General features: G+C 37.0%; 1 protein-coding gene across 1 annotated transcript in view; it reads right to left on the minus strand.

The window, feature by feature from the left end:
- Positions 1 to 2,352: 2,352 nt before the first annotated feature.
- DCBLD2 (discoidin, CUB and LCCL domain containing 2) overlaps positions 2,353 to 21,480 on the minus strand; it is an 81,010-nt gene continuing 61,882 nt past the window's right edge. Inside the window, exons 7-16 of the mRNA XM_069472528.1 lie at positions 19,980 to 20,020; positions 18,907 to 19,122; positions 18,174 to 18,298; positions 12,910 to 13,060; positions 12,126 to 12,212; positions 11,857 to 11,982; positions 8,758 to 8,851; positions 4,886 to 4,935; positions 3,874 to 4,011; positions 2,353 to 2,827 (exon numbers count right to left, since the gene is read on the minus strand). Of these exons, the coding sequence (XP_069328629.1) occupies positions 2,367 to 2,827; positions 3,874 to 4,011; positions 4,886 to 4,935; positions 8,758 to 8,851; positions 11,857 to 11,982; positions 12,126 to 12,212; positions 12,910 to 13,060; positions 18,174 to 18,298; positions 18,907 to 19,122; positions 19,980 to 20,020 (1,489 nt within the window). The 3' untranslated portion in view covers positions 2,353 to 2,366. The remainder of the gene's footprint in view (positions 2,828 to 3,873; positions 4,012 to 4,885; positions 4,936 to 8,757; positions 8,852 to 11,856; positions 11,983 to 12,125; positions 12,213 to 12,909; positions 13,061 to 18,173; positions 18,299 to 18,906; positions 19,123 to 19,979; positions 20,021 to 21,480) is intronic.

Below are 21,480 nucleotides of genomic sequence, written 5' to 3' on the forward strand. Positions count from 1 at the left end.
TTGTCTCCAAAGCTGTATATATCAGACATATAATCATAGTAAAAAACAAAAACAAATTTCAAAAACCTCTAATATGAAAACAAACAAACTAAAAAAAAAAAAAAACAAAAAAACAAAAAACAAACCAGAAAAACCATTTGAATCAGGCTCAGCTCTTCATCTGGAAAGAAAAATAAAGGTTTACTACTAGTTTTTATAAAACTCATTGGTAGTTCAAGGAGAGCACAGTGTGGCAATATGAACTGAGTCTTAAAATAAGCATCATTTCAGAAAACACTTGCCTCTCAACAAAACAAACAAACAAAAAACACAACTCCAGGAAAAAACAATCAGGTACACACAATTACACAAAAACAGCAAAATTCTTTGGGAAAAAGAAATAGTTATTGAAAACATCTCTCTTAAAGCTTCAAACAGATATATGAGTTGAGGAAAAGTATATTCTCTGTGTACTAAGGATGAATTAAAAAAAAACAAAAAACAAAACTGGTTTACTCTCTTCCCACCTGAAAGGGGAAGCACATTAATACATGTGCTTTACACATTCATATATGTTTCAATAAAAGTCTAATATCTGTGCTTTTTGTTTCAAATATTTTAAAACAAAGTATTGGCTTTTTAATGAATGAAACTGCACTTCAAAGTCTGTCTGGAAAAGGAAAAGCAAGTGAAAATAAAACCAGCAAAATCATACAAGGAGAGGGCAGGAAGGCTGCAGAAATAAACCCTTCTCTTTTTGAAGCAATGTTTCAGAATACTGATACATTTGTGGAAGCCAGCGAAATGAATACTGTTCATCTTTACTCAAATTTAGTGAATTCTGGCAACATCACAGTCTGGTAGCAAAGGCCAACAGAAATGACTAGAACTGATGGAAAAGTACATATATTCTTACCACATACTGAGCTTCTCATGTCATCTTGCCAGTTTAAAAATGGTTTTTACACTATAGGATAAAAAATTACAGATGATTTCTATTTAACTCAATCTAAACTAGTTCTGCGCAGGTCATAAACAAGTAGTGACAAGGAAGTTGCCAGGAGGTATGGAAAACAAGGCATGAATATTCGTTTGCAAGAATGCTATAATATCTGTTCCCTAGGGATGATCTAAAGGGCAACTCGAGTCTCTTACCACACAAAGGGCACAATCACAGTCCTGAAGAATACTTGTTAGGTTTATATTTGGTGCAATGGTTTACTGTGGGAAACCAAAGTAAAAATTATTTGACTAGAAAGTAATAAAATACCTTGAAACGCAAGGAAAGTTTATATATGTTATGTGTGTGTATAAAACCAAAAAAAAGGGATAAATTCTGGTTACTTTTTTTGTTTTTTAAGGTAATTTATATTACTTCTGAAGAAGTGATTTTGCCTTTCACTGTGATAAATACAAAGGAGTCATGTTTACAGCATTCACTTCGAAGCCCTCAACTTGTCACAACTCTCCTGGGAAAACTCCCATTGCAAATAAAGTCGGGATGGGGGCAAACTCCATTAAAGCTTTGCCAATTGTAAAGTTGTTCCTGTTTCCACATGGAGGAGTATCCATAAGGATATCAGAGGATCTGAATTCATGACACTCATAGAGCAATCATCACCTATGGAGAAAAACTCTAAACAAACATTTTATAAACACAAGAATAGGATAAGCCACCAAGGGCCTGGGGCAAAACAGACAGAGATGAGGCCAGGTCAAGTACCCTGAAGTGTTAAAGCTCTTAAAAGTGTCAAGAAGTGACAAATCAATCACCCTGCTCATTACAAGTCAGAGTTTCCCAGCTATAAATCTCCCTAAGGAAAGATGGATAAGTGTATATGGCTGTAATCAAAATTTGCTTTATAATTAGTGCTTACAACACTTATTTTAAAAATCCAGAAAGAAATATAGGAGTAGAAACGGAAGAAATCATGATAGTACCCACCTTTCACAAAGACAATAAAATTTCAAGCCATTAGATATTTCAAAAACAGTACCATGCGTTATTGCCAGTCAGGCTGAGAGAGCCATCTCTTGAGTTCATTAATGTACCTGCAGCATTGGTAATAAATACTTTCAGTGATTTTTAATTTCCTTGAAGTGCATTATAGGGAACTTTTTTCTGTATTAAAAATAGTGTTTTACAGTAGTAACAAACAGGATGTTCAAAATTTAACAGGCAAGCAGTAACTGTGCCACAGTAACTAACACCTTTAAAGCAAGATGGCAAGATTAGTAGTTTCCTGTACCTCGGTCACCACATTTTCCCCAACCACTTCAGTGACAGATATGTAATACATTCTATATATTACTACCACTAATAAAAAAAAAAAGGCCATGTGCTTTAAAACGATGCTTTGTAAAAAGCAGCATCACCTTCAAAGGATTTATTTAAAAATATCACATTCCCCATCCCTTCCTGCTCCTGACACTTCCTGTGTGCTCTGTGGCACCTGGTACACCAACTCGTCTGGGGCAGCTGGACCTGGCTTCCCACCTTTCGGGGTATCATACTGGGCCTGGGCTGAGGAGCAGCTGTCAGTCCTGGAGAGAAGCGTATTGTAAGTTCCCATCAAAGGGGGAGGCTGGTTCCCTGTGGCTTTGAAAGTGGACGTGGAGGGCAGACCAACTGAGGCTGTGGGGTGCCCTGACATGTCCATGACGATTGGGGTAGCATACTCGGGCCCAGTAATTGGGAGTGGTTCAGCGTAGGCATGATAAACTTCCTGCACCGGTGAGTTGTAAGGATCTAGGTCCGCATAGCCTGCTTCTTTTCCTTCTTCTGGTTTAAAGGTGGATCTTTGATGAAGTGTACCAACAATTCCTCCCACAAGTGGCTGTGCATACTCTGTGGATATCACAAAACACAAAGGACAGTTATCTTACTAACACAAGGACTATAATATAGGGTGGCAGCTGCAGATCACACTAAAAGCTAGCACTTCTTTGTGGTACTTTGTTGCGATCAACACCTATCTATGGATTTCCCACTTGTAAGAACCAATTTCAAAAATATTAAAGATGTTATCAGTAGTATCTCATAGTAGTAAGTTGATATGCCAGAAAGCCTATTCATGTAATTTTACAAAAAGAGTGTTTGTACATGTTCTTTAGATTTACAGGCAGTATTTCATAAGAAAAGAAATATTTAATTGTTGGAATAAGTATTAGTCTTAGAAAATGAATTCGGAGATTTTCTTTTTCAAATATTAGGAAATGTTTAAAATGAATATGTACTAGGTTAACAGGATAAATACCATAAGCTTAATGCCTTTCCTGCTCTCCTTTTCACACCCCTGCCCCCCCCAAACCAAAACAAACAAAACGCCAGTTAACACACAAAATGCCCAGTGTCTTTAGAAATGAATGTCTCAATTTTATGCACAGAACATCTGAGACACAGAAGTGACACTCTCAAGGTCATCTTTTTTTTTTTTTTTTTTTTTTTTTTTTTGAGACAGGTCTCACTTTGTTGCTCAGGCTAGAGTGCAGTGGCATCATCATAGCTCATGGCAACCTCAAATTCCTGGGCTCGAGCAATTCTCCTGCCTCAGCCTCCGGAGTAGCTGAGACTATACGCATGCATCACCATGCCTGGCTAATTTTTCTATTTTTTGTAGAGACGGGGTCTCATTCTTGTTCAGGCTGGTCTCAAACTCCTGGCCTCAAGTGTTCTGCGTTCCTCCCATCTTGGTCTCCCAAAGTGCTAGGACTACAGGTGTGAGCCACCGCCCCTGGCCTTCAAGGTCATCTTTTATAAAAAGTGGTTCATTTCACCTTTAGAAAATAGGTCATCTCTTACATATGAAAAAGATCAAAGATACTGTAAACTCCAAAGCACTTTAGAAGCAATTTCTTTCTCTACTTGGTAACCTAAGGCTGCAACACAGTTACCTGCAGAGTCAGTTTGCAACACTGTAGTGACTTCTCTTGGACTCAAGTGATTAACTTCACTACTGCTGTAGCGAACCGGGGTTTCCTCATGTTCCACTGATTTGGCTGGGAGAAACTGCTTCATTCCTTTCCACCAACCTTCATTGTGATTGTAAGCCAAAGAGACCATTAAATAAAAATGTCTCAAATGATAATATCAAGGGACAAACCCTGTTGCATTTAAGCCATTTCTACAACAAATACCTCTACAAACTAGACTTTATATTCAAGCTTATGTTCTGCTTTGATAGAAGAATATCCAGTGCAAAGCAGAACATGGTAGAAATTTCTATCAAAAACATTCAGAAGCAAATCACTGCTATTACAGCGCAGTCAGACATAGTGTCTCTTGTTGGGGTGGTTTTTAGTAAGTTTTTCTCAAAAAATACTTTCCAAGATCTACCTTGGGGCACTAGCAACACTATGATATGTCCCCACCACTGCCCTTTTCTGCCCTGGTCACAGCAGGGATGGCTCCTGGCTCCTGAGTCCCTCCAGTAGTGAGACTGGGAAGTGGGAGACCAGTGAGGGGCCTCTGGTGTCACTTGCAGCAATTCAGAAGATGACAACTCAGCATGGCAGGCTTCATGGATTCCTAAAGTGCTAGACCTCACTTGGTAAGTAACCACGGCAGAGGACACACACACAGTCACTGGGGCCATAACCCTTGGATTCTTGCTCAGTGTTCACACAGGCCACACGGAAAGCTGGTCCCCTCAAGAGAAATAGATACGTGGGACAAACCAAATTTTCCAGAAGAAAAAGAACAGAGCATGTGTTGTTATTGTACTATTTCATTACTGATTAACTGGAAGAGGTTTTAGAGAAGGGTAAAAATGGTGAGAACAGAAGAGCAATGCCACTTCTCTAACACTGTTGGGGAGTTCCCATGGCCCTGAGGACAACTTTCCTCTTTCACTGCTGCCACCTGTCCCTCTGCTGGAAAAGCGATGCAAAGACCACGCTGACTTACCTGCCCGGTCCCAGTAAGGTAAGTCATAGGTGCCTTCAGTTTTCTTCTTTCTGGAAAAATATAGAAAAATAGCAAGTAGAGTGAATTCACTGGTACGAAACCTCTGAAACTGCAGAATAGTGACCAAAGTTAGTAATTAGTCAAGAGTACACATTTTCACTTGCTGATCTACCCAGAGGGAGTCCTCTATTTCATCTGACTTTCAAAGTTGCCACTGCTGAGGCTTATAAACTCTAGGCTCTCAGTAAATTAAACAATTATCTTCTGACATAGTTACCTTGTTACCCACCTATTCCCTACTCAAAAGGGATAAAGGAAATAAAAAAAGCCAAGTCTGTAGATAAAAAGACTGAAACAAATTAAAAAAACCCAGCCCTGATATGTGGGTTATTATGGGCAAATCATGATAGGTCTGTTGGTTTCAAATACAAATTTTGAAAATCACTTCACAAAATTCACAGGGGAAAAAAAAAAAAAAAACTTTTGTTTTTTTGTTCTACGTTGTTCTTTTTCCCAATTTCTTGCTTCTCCTCTACAGACCTTTGTTCCAGAGAAGTTTAATGTGTCTCATACCCTTAACTGCAGACTTGATTCCTCCAACCACCCCAGGGTAAGTCAACGCTACCACTGACAGTGCCAGGTGGCAGAGGGAAGGGAACATGATGCTCCAGGCCTGGGAGTCACTGCAGTCTCTGGGTAGGTGAGAGCCATGTGTGCGACGAAGAAGATTCTCCCAGCCCACCCCTCAGAATTCTCACTCATCCTCCCCAGGAAAAATCTCCCATTACAAATACTATTTGCCAAGAGTCTTTTACAAAGAAAAACCAAGCAAATGAAAGGACATTCTCTGATTCAAGAGTGTAAATCTAATTTAACTAAAATTAGTGCTTCTCAAGCGAAAGAGAAAGCAGACATCATTCTGCCAATCACAACAAGATGTCTATGTGATTTGCTCAAGATCACAAATGTAGCTTTTGTAAATAGCCCAAACCATGTGCTTTTCCTACTAGGAAACATTCTGCTCTAGTATAAGACTATGTTTTCATTATGATATTAGTAGCTTCCTCATGTTAAAGCTGGCTGTATTTATATTATTTCATTATTTCAAAGTAATAGTATAATATAAAATTTGAGGAAGAGATTGGTCAGTGTTGAAAGTGCTAATCAAAATCTTGAATGGAAAAGAAATAATAAAATATGCTGGTTCTTGTAATTGTCATAAGATCTAAAAATAATTTTAAAAATTGGGCAGGTGCAGTGGCTCATGCCTGTAATCCTGGCATTTTGGGAGGCTGAGGCAGGAGGATTCCTTGAGCCCAGGAGTTTGGTTACAGTGAGCTATCTTCACACCACTACACTCAAGCCTGAGCAACAGAGCAAGATCCTTTCTCTAAAAAGATAAAAAATTTTTAAAAAAATCAATAATCTTTTCTAAACGGAAGTTAGATGCCCTATATGGCTAGAACAACAAATTTAATTGTGTATTATAGCCAAGGATTACACTATAAAGGATTTTATATACTTAATCTCAAGTAGCAAAGCTTTGGGTTCCTTAATCATTACACATACAGGGCTTGCCATGGGCGAAGGATTCAATAAGTTGCGGCTGTTTTTTATTAGTCTCCTCCTATTTTCCATAGTCCCTTAATGGCATCTGCTCCTTTACTCCTTGTCATGAAGCCACTTATGAGCAATTTCAACTCCATTCTTAGTAGTAACCCTTTCCACACTATCCCAGACTGACCTCAGGCCTGACTCTTGCCCCTCTCAACAGCTCTACTTCCCAGTCCTCATCCTCACACCTGTGCTTCAACCATAGTAGGTTATACTTTGTTGGTTTATTACACATTCAGAGACAGCAGTGGATAAGAGCACGAGCCCTGAAACCTGGTCTGAAGCCCCACTCTGCCATGTACTCACCAGGTGATCTTGGCCAAGTTAATTATGCTATGCCTCACTTCCTCTTTCTGTAAAATAGGGTTTATTACACTACTTGTTTCATAGGCTGTTGTGAGGATTAAATAGTTAATACATGTATTTAGAATAAAAATTTAGAACAATACCTAAAACATTTAGAATAATGCCTACAATCAGCGTTTAATTTTCTATAAAAATTAGCTATTTCTGCTGGAGGCCTATTCAATACTGTTGTTGTCACTCAGTTCACTGAATGCCTCATACGCTGTCCTTTCTGGACTTTTCCCAAAGCCCGACCCCTTCTCTTCTCCCCATTGCCCTCATACTAACTCATTGGGGTCTACTCAGACAGCCTTCCCAACACCAAGAATCTGGGATGCTCCCGTGGCTCACATCCTGTAGTCACTCTCCTGATCTGTAAGCTTTGGGATTCATTCCAGGGCTCCTGGCACATGGCTCAATACTTGGCGCAGGGTAGGAGCCAAGTTCTCAAATATTTGTTGAATGTCTGAACAAATGAAATTATTCTCCTTCTCCACCAAACCTGTCCCTCCTGCTCCATTATCTCAACTCATGACATCTCTACTGGTCTAACTGTGCAAATCAGTAACCTCAGATCACCCTGGATCCCTCCTTCTTCCTCAGACCACTTGTCATCATCCTGTCAATGCCACTGGGAGACTCTCCCCTCTATCTCTTCTCCCTTCCCTAGAATCACTGTGTTGTTATGTGCTTGCCCGGCCTCAGTGGTTTCCTAACTCATCTCACTGCCTCTTTCAACCTGGCTCCTCTTCAACCCACCCTTCAAAACTCCTGCCACTCTCTTTCTACAATCATCTAATAATATCACCCATGTGCTTAACACTCAGTGATTCCCCATCTCTAGAATAAAACCAAATTTTCTCTCTCCCAGAAAACCCATCCTGATCCAGGCCCAGACCACATCCCAATGGTTACCTCTCAGGACTCCTGCATGCCAGGCCCACATAAGATGGCTCCCTATTCTGTTTCTATTCCATTCCACAGCTCTGTGCCTTCACTCAAGCAATTTCCGCAGGCTGGGCCATTCTCTACTATGATAGTCTGAATGTTTGTGTCTCTCCAGAATTCATACATTGAAATCCTAATCCCAAGGTGATGGTATTAGGAGGTGGGGCCTTTGGGAAGTGATTAGGTCTTGAAGGCAGAGCCTTCATGAATGGGATTAGTGCTGTTATAGAAGAGGCCTGGAGGGAGATTGATTGCCTCTTCCACCCTGTGAGGACAGAGCAAGAAGGCACTGTCTATGAACCAGAGAGCAGGCCCTCACCAGTCATCAAATCCACCAGTGCTTAGATCTTGGACTTTGCAGCCTCCAGAACAGTAAGAAATCAACTTCCACTATTTAGAAACCACCCAGTTTATGGTATTTTCTTATAGCAGCCCAAATTGACTAAGACATCTACCTTCCTCTAACTAGACAACTCCAACTCCTTTAAGGTGAAACATGCCAAACTTGAGGATTCCCCCTTCCCAAAGAAAAACCTTCACATAATTCTCATGGTTCTCCTCAGCACTTCATAAATAACTCATCAAAGTGTAAGATATAGTTTCTTATTTTTGTCAGTCAACCCTGCTAAACACTTTGGAGAAAGGAACTATGTCTCATTCATTCAGCAAATATTACAAAGTTTCATGTGTCAGAAATTGTTCTTATTCATGTACATATCCTAGTGTATAATGCCGAACTTGATACAGTAAAGGCACTCAGTAACTGACTGCGGAATTGAACTTCCTCATTTTTAATGGGAACAAAGGAGAAACATGAAATTTTTATTCTAATAAATATTTTCACTCTTACTGTCAAACGGGAATTGTATGTAGTTCACCTTCTGTATTTTGTTTCTATTTCACATTTGGTAGTTTTGAAATACATCCTTCCTGGGACCAGTTAGGTGAACTAGTTATATACTAACCTGTTTCTCCAATGCCAAGCACACACTAATATGAGAATGAGAGTAGTGAGGACCATGACTAGCACAGGGACAAGGACTGCAGCCAGCGCTACATCTAAAGTTATAAAAACAAAACCAAAAAGCCACATTAACACAAAGGCAGAAATCATCAGGGAAAAGATTGAAAGATTTAACCCCATCATCATTCAACATTTTTCTGTTTCAAAAAATACCATAAGCATCATTTATCAAGACTAAGCACATGCTGGTAACTGCAGAAGCTTTTATGGATACATGACAGCTCATTACACTATTCATTCCACCTTTGTATATGTTTGAAATTTTCATAAGTTTTTAAATCACCAAAATAAAAGACAAATAATAAAATGAGAAAATAAATTTTCTGCATACGTGATAAAGGACTAATATATACTCCTATAACAGAGTATAGGACTTTACAAGTCAAAACCTAATAATATAACAGAAAAATCAGTGGAGAGGAACTAGCAATACATTAAAAAATACAAGTAACCATTACATATGTTTGCCTCATTAGTAATCAAAGAAATGTACGTTAAAACAAGAACAAGATACCATTTTTGCTTATCAAATTGGCAAATATTTAAAAGAACAACTGTTGAAGAGGATGCCTAAAAAGCTTTTTTTTATGAAAATATAAATTGATAGTATATTTCTGATTGACATTTTGGGGCAGTATGTATAAAAACATATTAATGGAAATTCCATATCTAGAATTTATTCTTAGGAAAATTAAGACATTAGAAGTGCATCTTCAAAGATATTTACTCCTATTTCTGCGTTAAGAGTGAGAAATTGTAAATAATCCAAATACCCCAAAATCATGGAATAAATAAATCATGGTATCCTCCTTCCAGTAGAATATAATTCAGCAATTGAAGATGATGTTGCAACATAATGGCAAAATATTTACAGATATGGGAAGGTAACAATGTGGTGTTAAGCACAGAAAGCTGACTGAAAACGTGTATTAACAGGTCTGAAACCGACACAATGCCAGCTCGCAGGGATTTAGGGATCATTTAATTCCCTAATCTCACTCCGCAGATAAGGAATCCTGGGCTCAGATATAGAAAATGGTCTGCCTGAAGTCATTTGGGATATTAGTTTCTTCTTCATCCCTCAACCGCCTACCGGCCAGAAGGATGACCACAGCAGCAACTGCTGATGTTTACTGGGGGCTAAGAATCAGATGCTGCGATGAGCCTAACCTGCAGCATCTTCTTTACTCCTTACAAGTGTATCCAAAAGAAAGAGGCTGATGACGGAAGACGGGGAGAGGATAATCAACAACATCAGGTCTCTGAGAAGTCAAGAGACCGGGGGACCAAGGCACAGGTGAAGTGATTAGCCTTGGGCAGCATAAGGAAGCCCCATTTTCACTGCAGTGAACAGAGGATACAGGTAAATTTGTGGGCACCTTCCAATGGTTTCTACTTTCTTTGCAAAGTTGGAGAGGTAACTGAGAGCAAGTGAAGATATTTGGGTCAAAGGTTTGGAAAATATGGAGTGTTGAAAAATGCTACTATTGAGAACAGACAGAAGAGATCACTAGGGACATTCAGAAAGGTCACAAGGGCCCCACTGAGGGATGATCTGGAAGCTACAGAGAAACGAATCTGACTATGATGTGCTTTTCTCCATGAAATCACTCTGAGCCTGGGTATAAAAATGCAGGAGGGAAAGAGCACACAACAGAAATTATGACTCATGTTAGAAAGCACTCAGAATTCGGAAAAGTAAATGTGCTTTTCCCTTAAAATTTGTGAAAATGAGGAGAATAATCAGGCTTAGATGGATGCAGTGTGATTTAATCAGAGGCTTTAAAACATCTGCTTAGGTTAAAAAAATAATGTCTATATGCTATCATCCCAAAGAAAAGAAGACAGGATGTCTTCAATTGAGAAGACCAGCCCATTCTTTGTTATGCTTTTTAAGCTAATAGGGATCCAAAAGTTCTAAGGACACTTTTAGCCTTGAAATTTTGAGATTCTATAATCAGATTTTAAGATAAGCAATACTTTTAGTTGACTGGTCTTCCAGCCAGGCATGTGGTCTGGAATTCTGCCTAAAGACAAGTGTTTGGACAACTGGTAAGAGGCTCTTTGTGAGATGCTGAGATCTCTTGCCTCTGAGACCCTTGCTGCTCTCTAGCTTTACTTCCAGCAGGGGAAAGAAACTGGTCTTTGCGGAAATACCTTAGAATATGGGAAAGAAACTGACCATGTGGAAAGCTGGAGAAAGTTATCTGAATTCAGACAAATTTTCACAAAAAAGAGAATGATTAAAGTTCTCTGTAGACAAGTTACTCTGTCTGACCTGCTTCCTTATCTCTGCACTTTCCTGAAAATGAGTATGCTTTTTATCTGCACTCACACTTCCTCTGACACTGACACTTCTTTTTAATTCAACTGAAATTTTTTCAACTAGTGAAACTACTACCTTTTTGTATTTTAACTGCAATATTATATATATTTAACACCTTATTTATCACTGATAAAATTTGAAAGTAAATTCTAATACATTTATACTAATAATCTGAGAAAATTATAACTGTATACATTTAAAAACACAGACTAAATTTCTTTTTTAATATGTTAACTCAGAGTATTTTCTTCAAAAGTATTAGCTTCCGCCACAAGTTCTGTTTTTGTTTTTCCTTTTGCCATCAAGTTCCCTCTCCAGCAAATTAACATATTGCCAGAAGAAAAAAATTTGTTTCCTGCTATGATTTCAGTTATTTCTAAAAATCTCTAGAAATACTGTATTTCTAAGCCTGAGACTCAATGTGTTTGGCCATAAGGGAAAAAAAAAAAAAAAAAAAAAGTCACAAGAGGAGGCCCACAACATAGTAGCCATCTCTAATATTTAAAGAACAATTCTACAGAGCACCAGAGAATAGAACTTAGATCAATACAGCAGTGTTTTTCCTAAGGAAGGAAATCAATTTTTTTTTGCTATACTTAAAAAATATAGTTGGAGGAAAAGAAACTGAGGGTTTAAGCTGGAAATGCCCATGAAAACTTTAGTTAAAGACAAAACACCACTATGTAATAGGTGTTCATTTTCACGTTCGCATACCTTTGGTTACGTTTGGAGTTACGGTAGTGTTTTTAATATCAGGAGAAGCAGTCGTTTGCTCTGTCTGTGCAGGAAATTCATTTCTACTGCGAGGCTGTAGTGGTTGAGTAAATTTGGGGGCACGACCTTGAAAAAAGTTTAAAAAACTCTTAATTTTTTTTATCTACACCAACTTAAGATAGTTATTTTATAATGCTCTTAATATATTTATGAAAAGTTATACCAGAAATCCAGGGAATATCAAATTCTCACATTAAAAGCAGGCATACCTTTGGCTATTTTTGGAGGAGCTGTAGTGTTTTTGAGGTCATTGGTGTTCCGAGGAGGTGGAGGTGGAGTAAGTTTTGGAGGACGACCTTGAGAAATGGTTAAAAGTAAGTATTTAATTCTGCCAAGTAATTTTCAATCTCAGAGGGAAATATATTAGAAGGATAAATATTATACTCTATATTAGATGCACAAATATATCAAGATTTCCATTTTTAAATAATTAAATCATCTGAAAATAATCTTCTTAGGAAGGAGAATAATGGGGGAGGAGAATGATGTTGAACTCCAAAGCTATAAAGGAGTCATCACAATTTGATATACTACTTGTTCAATTCATTTAATAAATATTTAGGAAGGGCTAACTATGTGTCAGGCACTGGGATAGTTTTTGGGGATACAGCAGTCAACAATATATTAAAATATTATATATTATTGAGGGAAATTATTCCCACTTTTAATTTATTGTTATAATCTTCAGTGTTTATGTTACACAAATACCATAGTACATGAGACCTGATTTAAAATTATTAACTAAGACTAAATTTGGTAAGTGATCTTATTATATTATCTAATGAACTATTTTATTTCTTTTTCTACTTGTAATTTTGGAAACTATTCTGATATGTATCTTTTTATTATAATAGGGTAACTATTTATTTTTAAAAATCCCTTTAAGAAAATATTGTAATTAGAGTTTATATATAAAAACACTCATAACAGCAAAACCATTTTCAATTAACAATCCAGTGAAAATAACATGACCTAAACCCACTGTCTCTTTACCTTTAGGAATAAACTGACATCCAAGCAGCTCCACTTTCATGGCAATTTTCTGCTGCCATTGAGTAGGGTTCACTCTAATAAAACGTGCGATAATTGGTGGCAAAAAGTTATTACGCACATCCTGGTGATAATCTTTGTTTCCTTGAAATATCTTTAAAAAACAACAAAAAATCGGTACTTTAAATCAACAGAGGTCAGGGTTACACTGTTCCATGTTTTTGTTTTTTCCTCTCAGCCTTAAATGACATCTGCAAAGCATGACAATAAGAATTTCTAAGAAAATAATTTAATCATAATTTGGAAAATCTATTAAGAAACTGTACATTCTTCATCAAAATTTATAAAAGGAAAATATTTAATATAAAAATAATTTTAAAATGATTTAAGAATTTAACAAGAGGGCTAACTTAGCAATTTAAGAAAAGGGTTTCAAATCCAGTGAGAGTTTATTTGTATTAATAAATTAGTAACTTTAGTCCTGTGGAATTACCAACTATTTAAATCTACTAATTTTATTTTTAAAGTAAAACAGAATTGATCATATGAAGTCTTGGAGGAAATGCTTTGCTCATATACTTTTCATAATTTTTCTCTCAATAAATAGGCTGAAAGTGAGCATTATACTAGGGAACATATCACAGATACAGACTTCCACCTACTGGATAAACTGTGTAAAGACAGTTCCCATATTAGTTTTCATTCCTTGTTAATCTGAACCAGAAAAGTGACTTTGAAAACACTGTTGTGTGCCTAATTTAATGATCATAATAAATAGCAACAAATCTATTATATTTTATATAATACTTAATGCTTAACAAGCCTTAGGTAAAAATATTATTTTAAGTCATTCTCATTCCCTCAGCTATTTCAAGCAAATTATGACAGTACCTTATACTGAAACAGCTCTGAATTACTTATAAAGCATTTTCATGTAATTAACTAAGATGCTCCTTACGACAACCTATATAATTGGCAGGGCACGGAAGATGGTGACTCAGAGAACGTAAGTGGATTACATAGCTAGTGAATGACAGGGCAGTGCCTTGAACCTGGGTCTTCTGACTAAATATAGGGCTCCGACAAGATAAAAAGAGCCCTGCTTTTTCCGTAGGTCAAATTAGCTAGGTAGTTTCTAAATACCATTAATAAGTAGACACTCAGCTAAAATCAAAATGATTTGTTTTTTTATCAGCTAAGGTGAGAGTAAAGTAAATGTTTAATTTCTCAATCAAGTTATTTCCAAATATTGTGGCAAATTCCTCTTGGCTGACTCACATGGCATATAAACCTCTAAAGATATTTTAATATCCTTCACTTTTCTAAAAGGTTTGTTTTGAAGTTACAATAATCTCCATACTAGTAAGCTTCCATGATTTCCTCAGATATTACAGTGAAATAAAATGAAGGCAATTATTTGCAGTCTTATTATATTAGTGGAAAAGGAATAATAACGAAACATCATTTTAGGACATAAAAACTATTGTCTCATTTTATAAAAACTATTGTCTCATTTTATAAAAAACTTAAAAGAAAAAGATTTTATTAAAATCTTTATTAAAATCTTTATTAAAAAAGATTTGCTATAGTCAACTTACGAACATTTATTGAGAATCTCTGTGTAAAGAAAGGTTTGCTAGGTGCCATGAGGATAAAATGGAAATGGAAGTTAAAGCCCCCACCCTCAAGAAACTTAAATTTTGTTGTATGTTACCACACATAAATATGGCGTAATAGGCCTGGTGCAGTGGCTCATGCCTGTAATCCCAGCACTTTGGGAGGCGGAGGTGGGAGGACCGCTTGATGCCAGGAGTTCCAGACCAGCCTGGGCAACATAGCAAGACCCTATCTGTACAAAGAATTTTTTAAAAAATTAGCTGGATGTGGTGGCATGTGCCTATAGTCCCAGCTACTTGGGAGGCTGAGGGAGGAGAATTGCTTGAGCCCAGGAAGTTACAGTGAGCTATGATCACACCACTGCACTTCAGCCTAGGTGACAGATTAAGACTCCATATCTAAAAAAAACCAAAAATGCATAATATTAGAAAGTAATATATTATGAAAAAAAATATATGTGTGTGTGTATACGTGTATATATACAAATTTCATTTTCTGAAAATAACCAAATTGCCATCTTTATGTGCTCATGCACGTATATAAGCTTAGAAAAGGTATAAAAATGAATACACCAATGACCCTTGAGTTGGGGAAGATAAGGGAGCACATGGACAGATGTGAGGGAAAAGATTATTATTTTATATAATTTAATGTGAGGACTTCCACTTCCAGCCGTAATAGAGTAACAGGTACTAGACTTACCCTTCAGCCTTAAACATCTGAAAAACTGGATAAAATATATCCAGGACAACAAGCAGCACAGGGCAATAGTCACTGAAAGAAGGGAAACAAATGAGGGGAGCCCTGCTATTGCCCCAGTACCGTCTGGGGCAAGTTTCCAGGCCACAGCACAGGGAGAGAGATCCCCCGCAGAGGCTGGTGGCCTCACTGAATTGAGGAGACAGAGCTTGGACACAGAGAGACCAGCAAGACAGCTAGAACTGGATGGGCAGAGTTTAGGAGAGAAGAGAACTACAAAGATAGAGGGGAGAAATGTATATATGTTAAATAAATAAATGGAGAGAGAGAGAGAGAGAGAGAGAGAGAGATTCTTCTAGGATCTGTAAGGGGTTTTCCCTGGAATCTTCAGCTGCATGTAAAGAAATGACCTATGACCGGTAAAAGAACCAGGGGAAGGAGCCAACAGAACAATTCTCAGAGCCACACAGGTCAGGGAATACTCTTGAATACCTTACACTGCCAAAAGAGAGAATGGAAAAACCTAAGACACTGTGTTGAGTACTTACAACAGTATTGTCTCAGTGGTGCGGAAAATTAGAGAAATAAAGGCTGCTCAGGACCAGTCTAACAAAGCTTAAAAGCAAGACTTGACAAGATCCAGTTGTTTCCAAGTAGCTTAACTGCATCCAGAATAAAGCTCAAAAATATTTAAGGGAGTAATAATAATAAAAAATCCAGCAACAAATAATGTAAAGTTCACAATGTCTGGTATCCAACAAAAAAATCACCAGGCATATAAAATATGATCCATATCAATCAACATAAAAAGACCCAGATATGACAAATATGATAAAATCAGTAGCTAATGACATTAGAAGAGTTATTATGAAATCCGTATGTTTCATAGATCAAGAAAAGTATGAGCATGTAAAGAAGAGACATGGAAGAAATTTTAAAGCCCCCAGCTCCCAAACTAAAAATACAAAGGTGAAAAATACAACATCAGAGATAAAAATACATCGAATGAGATTATTAGCAGATTAGACACTACAGAAGAAAATATTAGTGAACTTGAAAACAAAAGAAATTTTCCAAATTAAAAAAGAGGAAAGGATTGAAAAAATATGAACAGAGCCTCAGTGAATTGTGAGACATCTTCAAGGGTCATAACATTCATGAACTTAGAATTGGGAAAAGGAAATATTTGAATAAAAAATAAACTACAGTTTTCTAAATTTGAGGTAAATAAAAAACTACAGAGCCAAAAAGCTCAAAGAATCCCAAGCAGAAAACACATGAAGAAAATTACACAAAGCCACATCATAATCAAACTGCTTAAAGCAAATGATAAAAAGAAAACCTTAAATGCAGCCACAGGGAAAAAAGACATAAGGTCAACCTAGAATTCTACACCCAGTAAAATTGTCTTTCAAAAATGAAGGCAAAAAAGTCTTTCAGAAATATAATTCCATTTTGTTAGAGGTTTTTACAATATAAGCATGAAAAAATTCCTAAAATTTCAACAATTTAACTATATTTCCACAAGTTTAATAAGTACTATTAAACTACTAGGAGTAGCACATCCATATCTATTTGTATAGTTTGAAGTTTGAAGGCATTAAGCAGAAGATAGGTACGGAGACAGTATTATTTGCTTCAATGGAAAGAAGGTCACCAAAGATGAAGTTCATGCGATATCAAGTAGGAGAAAAGACAAAAGTCTTGAAATAGCTGAAGAGTTCAGATCCATATGAAAGATAACAGGGAATCCCTGGAGATTTTTGAACAGAGGGATGAGCAAAGTAGTAATTGGAGATATAGCAGCAAATCACACAAGAGAGAAAAACCGAAAATATGTAATTGAAACCAACACAAAGAGAAATCTAATTGGAAAAATGTGCTCATAGTTTTAGTTCTAGATGGGCGGCATCGGATCTTCCTTGGGAATAGGACTCCTCCATTTAAAGATCTTTGTGGGGCCGGGCGCGGTGGCTCACGCCTGTAATCCTAGCACTTTGGGAGGCCGAGGCGGGTGGATCACTCGAGGTCAGGAGTTCGAGATCAGCCTGAGCAAGAGCGAGACCCCCGTCTCCACTAAAAATAGAAAGAAATTATTTGGCCAATTAAAAATATATATAGAAAAAATTAGCCAGGCATAGTGGCACATGCCTGTAGTCCCAGCTACTCGGGAGGCTGAGGCAGGAGGATCGCTTGAGCCCAGGAGTTTGAGGTTGCTGTGAGCTAGGCTGACGCCACAGCACTCACTCTAGCTCGGGCAACAGAGCGAGACTCTGTCTCAAAAAATAAAAAAAAATAAAAAAATAAAGATCTTTGTGGTAGATCACAAGGATAAATTCTGGATGAGATCCACCTCTGCCTACTCTCCACCCCTTACCATCTCCTATGGCTCATTCCAGCATCTTTATAACTTTTTTGCTAACAAAAAAAAGATTTCATAATTACCATTAGGAGTTAAAAAAATTCTTCAGGTAGGAAAAAAGCAGAAGTTTTCTAAGAAGAAAGTCGGTAAGATGATCTTAAAAGACTTTCCAAGTCCATAACATCCTATAATTTAATGTACTTTGGCTTCAGCTTTTTGGTCTTTTGTAACTATTGCCTATAGAGTAGAAATCTGGGAACAAAGGCTCTTCATCACCTGGTGAACTGACAAGAAAAGCTTTATAAAGATAAGAAATTACAAGTTCCATTTTTGACTTTCTTATTAAAGTGTCCTAAATAATTCAGTTAAAAATACAGTGACAAAAGTCAGGAAAGTACTCACCCTTAAAATCACCAAAAGGGACCTAGAACCACTGAGAATTTTCTAACCATAAAGAGTATAACTAACACTACCTAAAATAACCAGAAGAGGGCAGTACAAGACAAAATGATATTTAACTTCTATGATTTTTGATAAAGGCCACTTTAAAACATGTTTTTAAAAATACGTTGGTATTCATTCATTTTACCTTATCCTGTTCCACACCAGGCTCTCTGTACACTGTCCATTTCTGCCCATCGTCACTGTACAGAATTTTGTAGGCAGATACATAGTAATTGTGCTCTACCATGGTGGATCCAGTGGTTACGATGCCTGGAGAATGAAGAGTTACTTTCATGAGTGCACTAATGGAATTAGTCTGACTCCCAAAGCTGGTTCAGCATCAAAGCATAAACACCTGATATGTGCCGTTCAAACATTTCTGCCTATGGCTCATTTCCATATCTAAGTGCAAGTTTTCATCATAACAGTAAATCCTTGGCTTTGTTCCCTTGTAGAGATAGGAAAAATTATGGGTACACATAAGGGAAAAAAACTATTCTATTTTGGCAGCTTGTGTTCATATCATTGTAAAGTACATTTCAAGTACTGAGTAAGAATGACTTCCTGGGGCTGGGCACAGCAGCTCATGCCTGTAATCCCAGCACTTTGGGAGGCAAAAGGATAGCTTGAGGTCAGGAGTTCAAGACCAGTCTGGGCCACACAGTGAGACCCTGTCTCTACAAAAAGCTATTAAGAATTAAATACCAACCAACTCCTCTTCTCTGTCACGTTTTATAAAACATCTCCAGTAATATTAACACCAGTGAAGAAAACTTAATAAACTTTTAGTGACCTAATTTTTTCTGAAAATCTTAGATGGCACCAGTTTTCCCAATAAAAGCAGAATTATAAATTGTTCCAGAAAATTCTCTCTTAACCTGTTATCTTCTTTTCTTTATTCAGATCTATTTGTAACCACTGATATTCATCAGTGGCAAAAGCAGCCCAAGGAGGTCCAGGTTTTTTCAGTCTAGCTTTTTCAGGTTTCCAACTGTTCTCCTGCCCTGTGTGGTCAGTCCACTCCAGCACAGATGATGCTGTTATCTGAGGATCGGCAATCACACCAGATTCCATTCCCAGGGTTCCATAACAACCTGAAACAAAGAAGAGAGTAATTTGGTTTCCAGATATAAATTTAAAACCTATACAGACCTGCTCACTGCAAACTTCCTAAAGTACCTTTAATTAACATACACTATGCTAATAATATACTGTAACCGAGAAATCTCAAAACTAGGCAAGTGTTTCTCGGGCATGTCTTTGTGTATCATTAGGAAACCTACAAGCATACTCACTCACAAGCAGTAACTGTCAGCTTAATGGAGATAGACCACCCTCTCACTGGGACACCCTCCTCAGGTAAGTGGGCAACTCATTCCTTTACCTCCTTCAGGTTTTCTGTCCTATGTCACATTCTCAATGAGGCCTTCCCTGACCCTACTTAAAACTTCAAACCAGCCCTCCTGCATTCTTGTCCTCCTTCCTCACCTTATTTTTCTGTATCTTTTATCATAAACACTACATTATAAACAATGATTTATTTATTCATCACTTATTGTCAATCTCTCACTACTAGCATATAAGCTCCAGGAAGGCAGGAGTTTGATTATTTTACTCACTCACGTACCACTAGAACAGTGCCTGGCACATAAACGGCGGCACTCACTAAATATTTTCTGGTTGAATAGATTAATTACTTCTTCAGACAAGTTCAAAAGTCATTTTTCTAAGGAAGCTTCCTTGGTTACATAATCATTTCTCTATTAATAAAAAACCTTCAATTTATTTTATTCATAATATTATTGGGTGCCTATCTTACCTCATAGTGTTGTTATGACAACTACATAAGAAAGTACAAAAAACCAGCAACTGACACCGTGTCTGACATAGTGTTTAAAAAGTACTAGCTATTATATAAAAAATAAAGTTAAAAAGTCCATGAAAGTCTTACCACTTGTCTTAAATGTAAAAAGACTTGTAGATAAGTGTCCCCTGAAAGAGAGAGAGGTTTTTTGGTGATATTCACATAATATGACTTTTTATATTTATCTTAGTGAAAGTTTTTCTTTTGATTTGGATTTCCACCCCCGCCACACACACTGTTTAAAAAATAAGAAGATTCCGTGACTACAAATTAGACAACTGATGTTGCTCCTAGATAAAAGTCTCACTTCTAAGCAGTGAGACTGCTGAAATCAGCATAAACAATTTTTTGTACAAGTTCCCAGTTTCATATATGATTGTGCAAATGTGTCCATGGAACCTTTAATATGTACTTATGTCTTTTTCATAATTTGTTTATTGTTTATTATCAATCTCTCACTATTTTATTTCATTAAATAAATCGATTCTTAAAATTCTTCTGTGGCAGCTGCTTTTGGTGAAAGTACACTAAAGGTATAATTCTCAGAAAATGAAGCTCAAGTTTCCTGGGGTAAACAGAAGAAAAGCTGGCTATTAATAGAGAAATTGCATTTTTTTAGAGGAAATCAACACGTCTAAGAACAAGTTTCAGTACTGGAATGAAATGTGACATTGGATTTCAAAGTGATGGGCAGAACGGGTGAGTTGATGAGCATGGAGGGGCAGGACAAGTGGATAGTGCACCAGGTAGCAGGTCAAACGACTCCAAGGAACTTGGAGAATTCAGATCATCAGTGTACACTCCTGCCTTTAGCACAACATTCAAACTGTTATAAGAGGATAGAACCTACCCAGTTTTTTTAAATGTATGAAAGAAAGAATTCACATAGAAAAAAATTCTTTCTACAAGTAAAACAGAAAGAGGAATGAAAGAATCAAAACAATATCATCTAGAAGAAACCAAAAAGACACCAGGAACAAATGACAGTCCATGCATGGCCTGTTTTGTATGGCCAATGAGCTCAGAATGGTTTTTACATGGTAAAGAGTTGGCAATAACACAAACAAACAAACAAAAAAAGAATAAGCAACAGAGACATGTGGCCTGTAAAGCCCAAGATATTTACTAGCTGGATCTTTACAGAATAAGTTTACTGACTCCTGCTGTATACTGTCCTGGATACAGATCATTCTCTGGTCTTCTGAATGTAAACTGGCCTAGGACCTCTGAAGAGAAGCTGGTTTCAATAAGGCTTAGCATTGTCTGCAGGATTGAGCATATCAAGATTTATGAAAACAGATTGCTAATACTGCTATTTAATGTTTCAACTTCTGCTTTTGATGCCTGGTCTATGTTTTGTAAAATAGTAGAACACTGTAGATACCATGAATATATATTCTCAAAATATTCTCTTGGAATGAGAGGAAGATTCATAATAATATTTATAATGCTTTATGTGAACTTTTAATTTATATTCAAAGTATTGCAATTATCCTCAATCCACCTTGGGTCACAGGGCTATAAGGAACAAAGCAGTCATGTCTTCTGATCTTTGAAATAAAATAAGGATTTGGCAACAAAGTTCTAG

The sequence above is a fragment of the Eulemur rufifrons genome, chromosome 7 (genome assembly GCF_041146395.1).
Source record: "Eulemur rufifrons isolate Redbay chromosome 7, OSU_ERuf_1, whole genome shotgun sequence".
Classification (NCBI taxonomy): domain Eukaryota; kingdom Metazoa; phylum Chordata; class Mammalia; order Primates; family Lemuridae; genus Eulemur; species Eulemur rufifrons.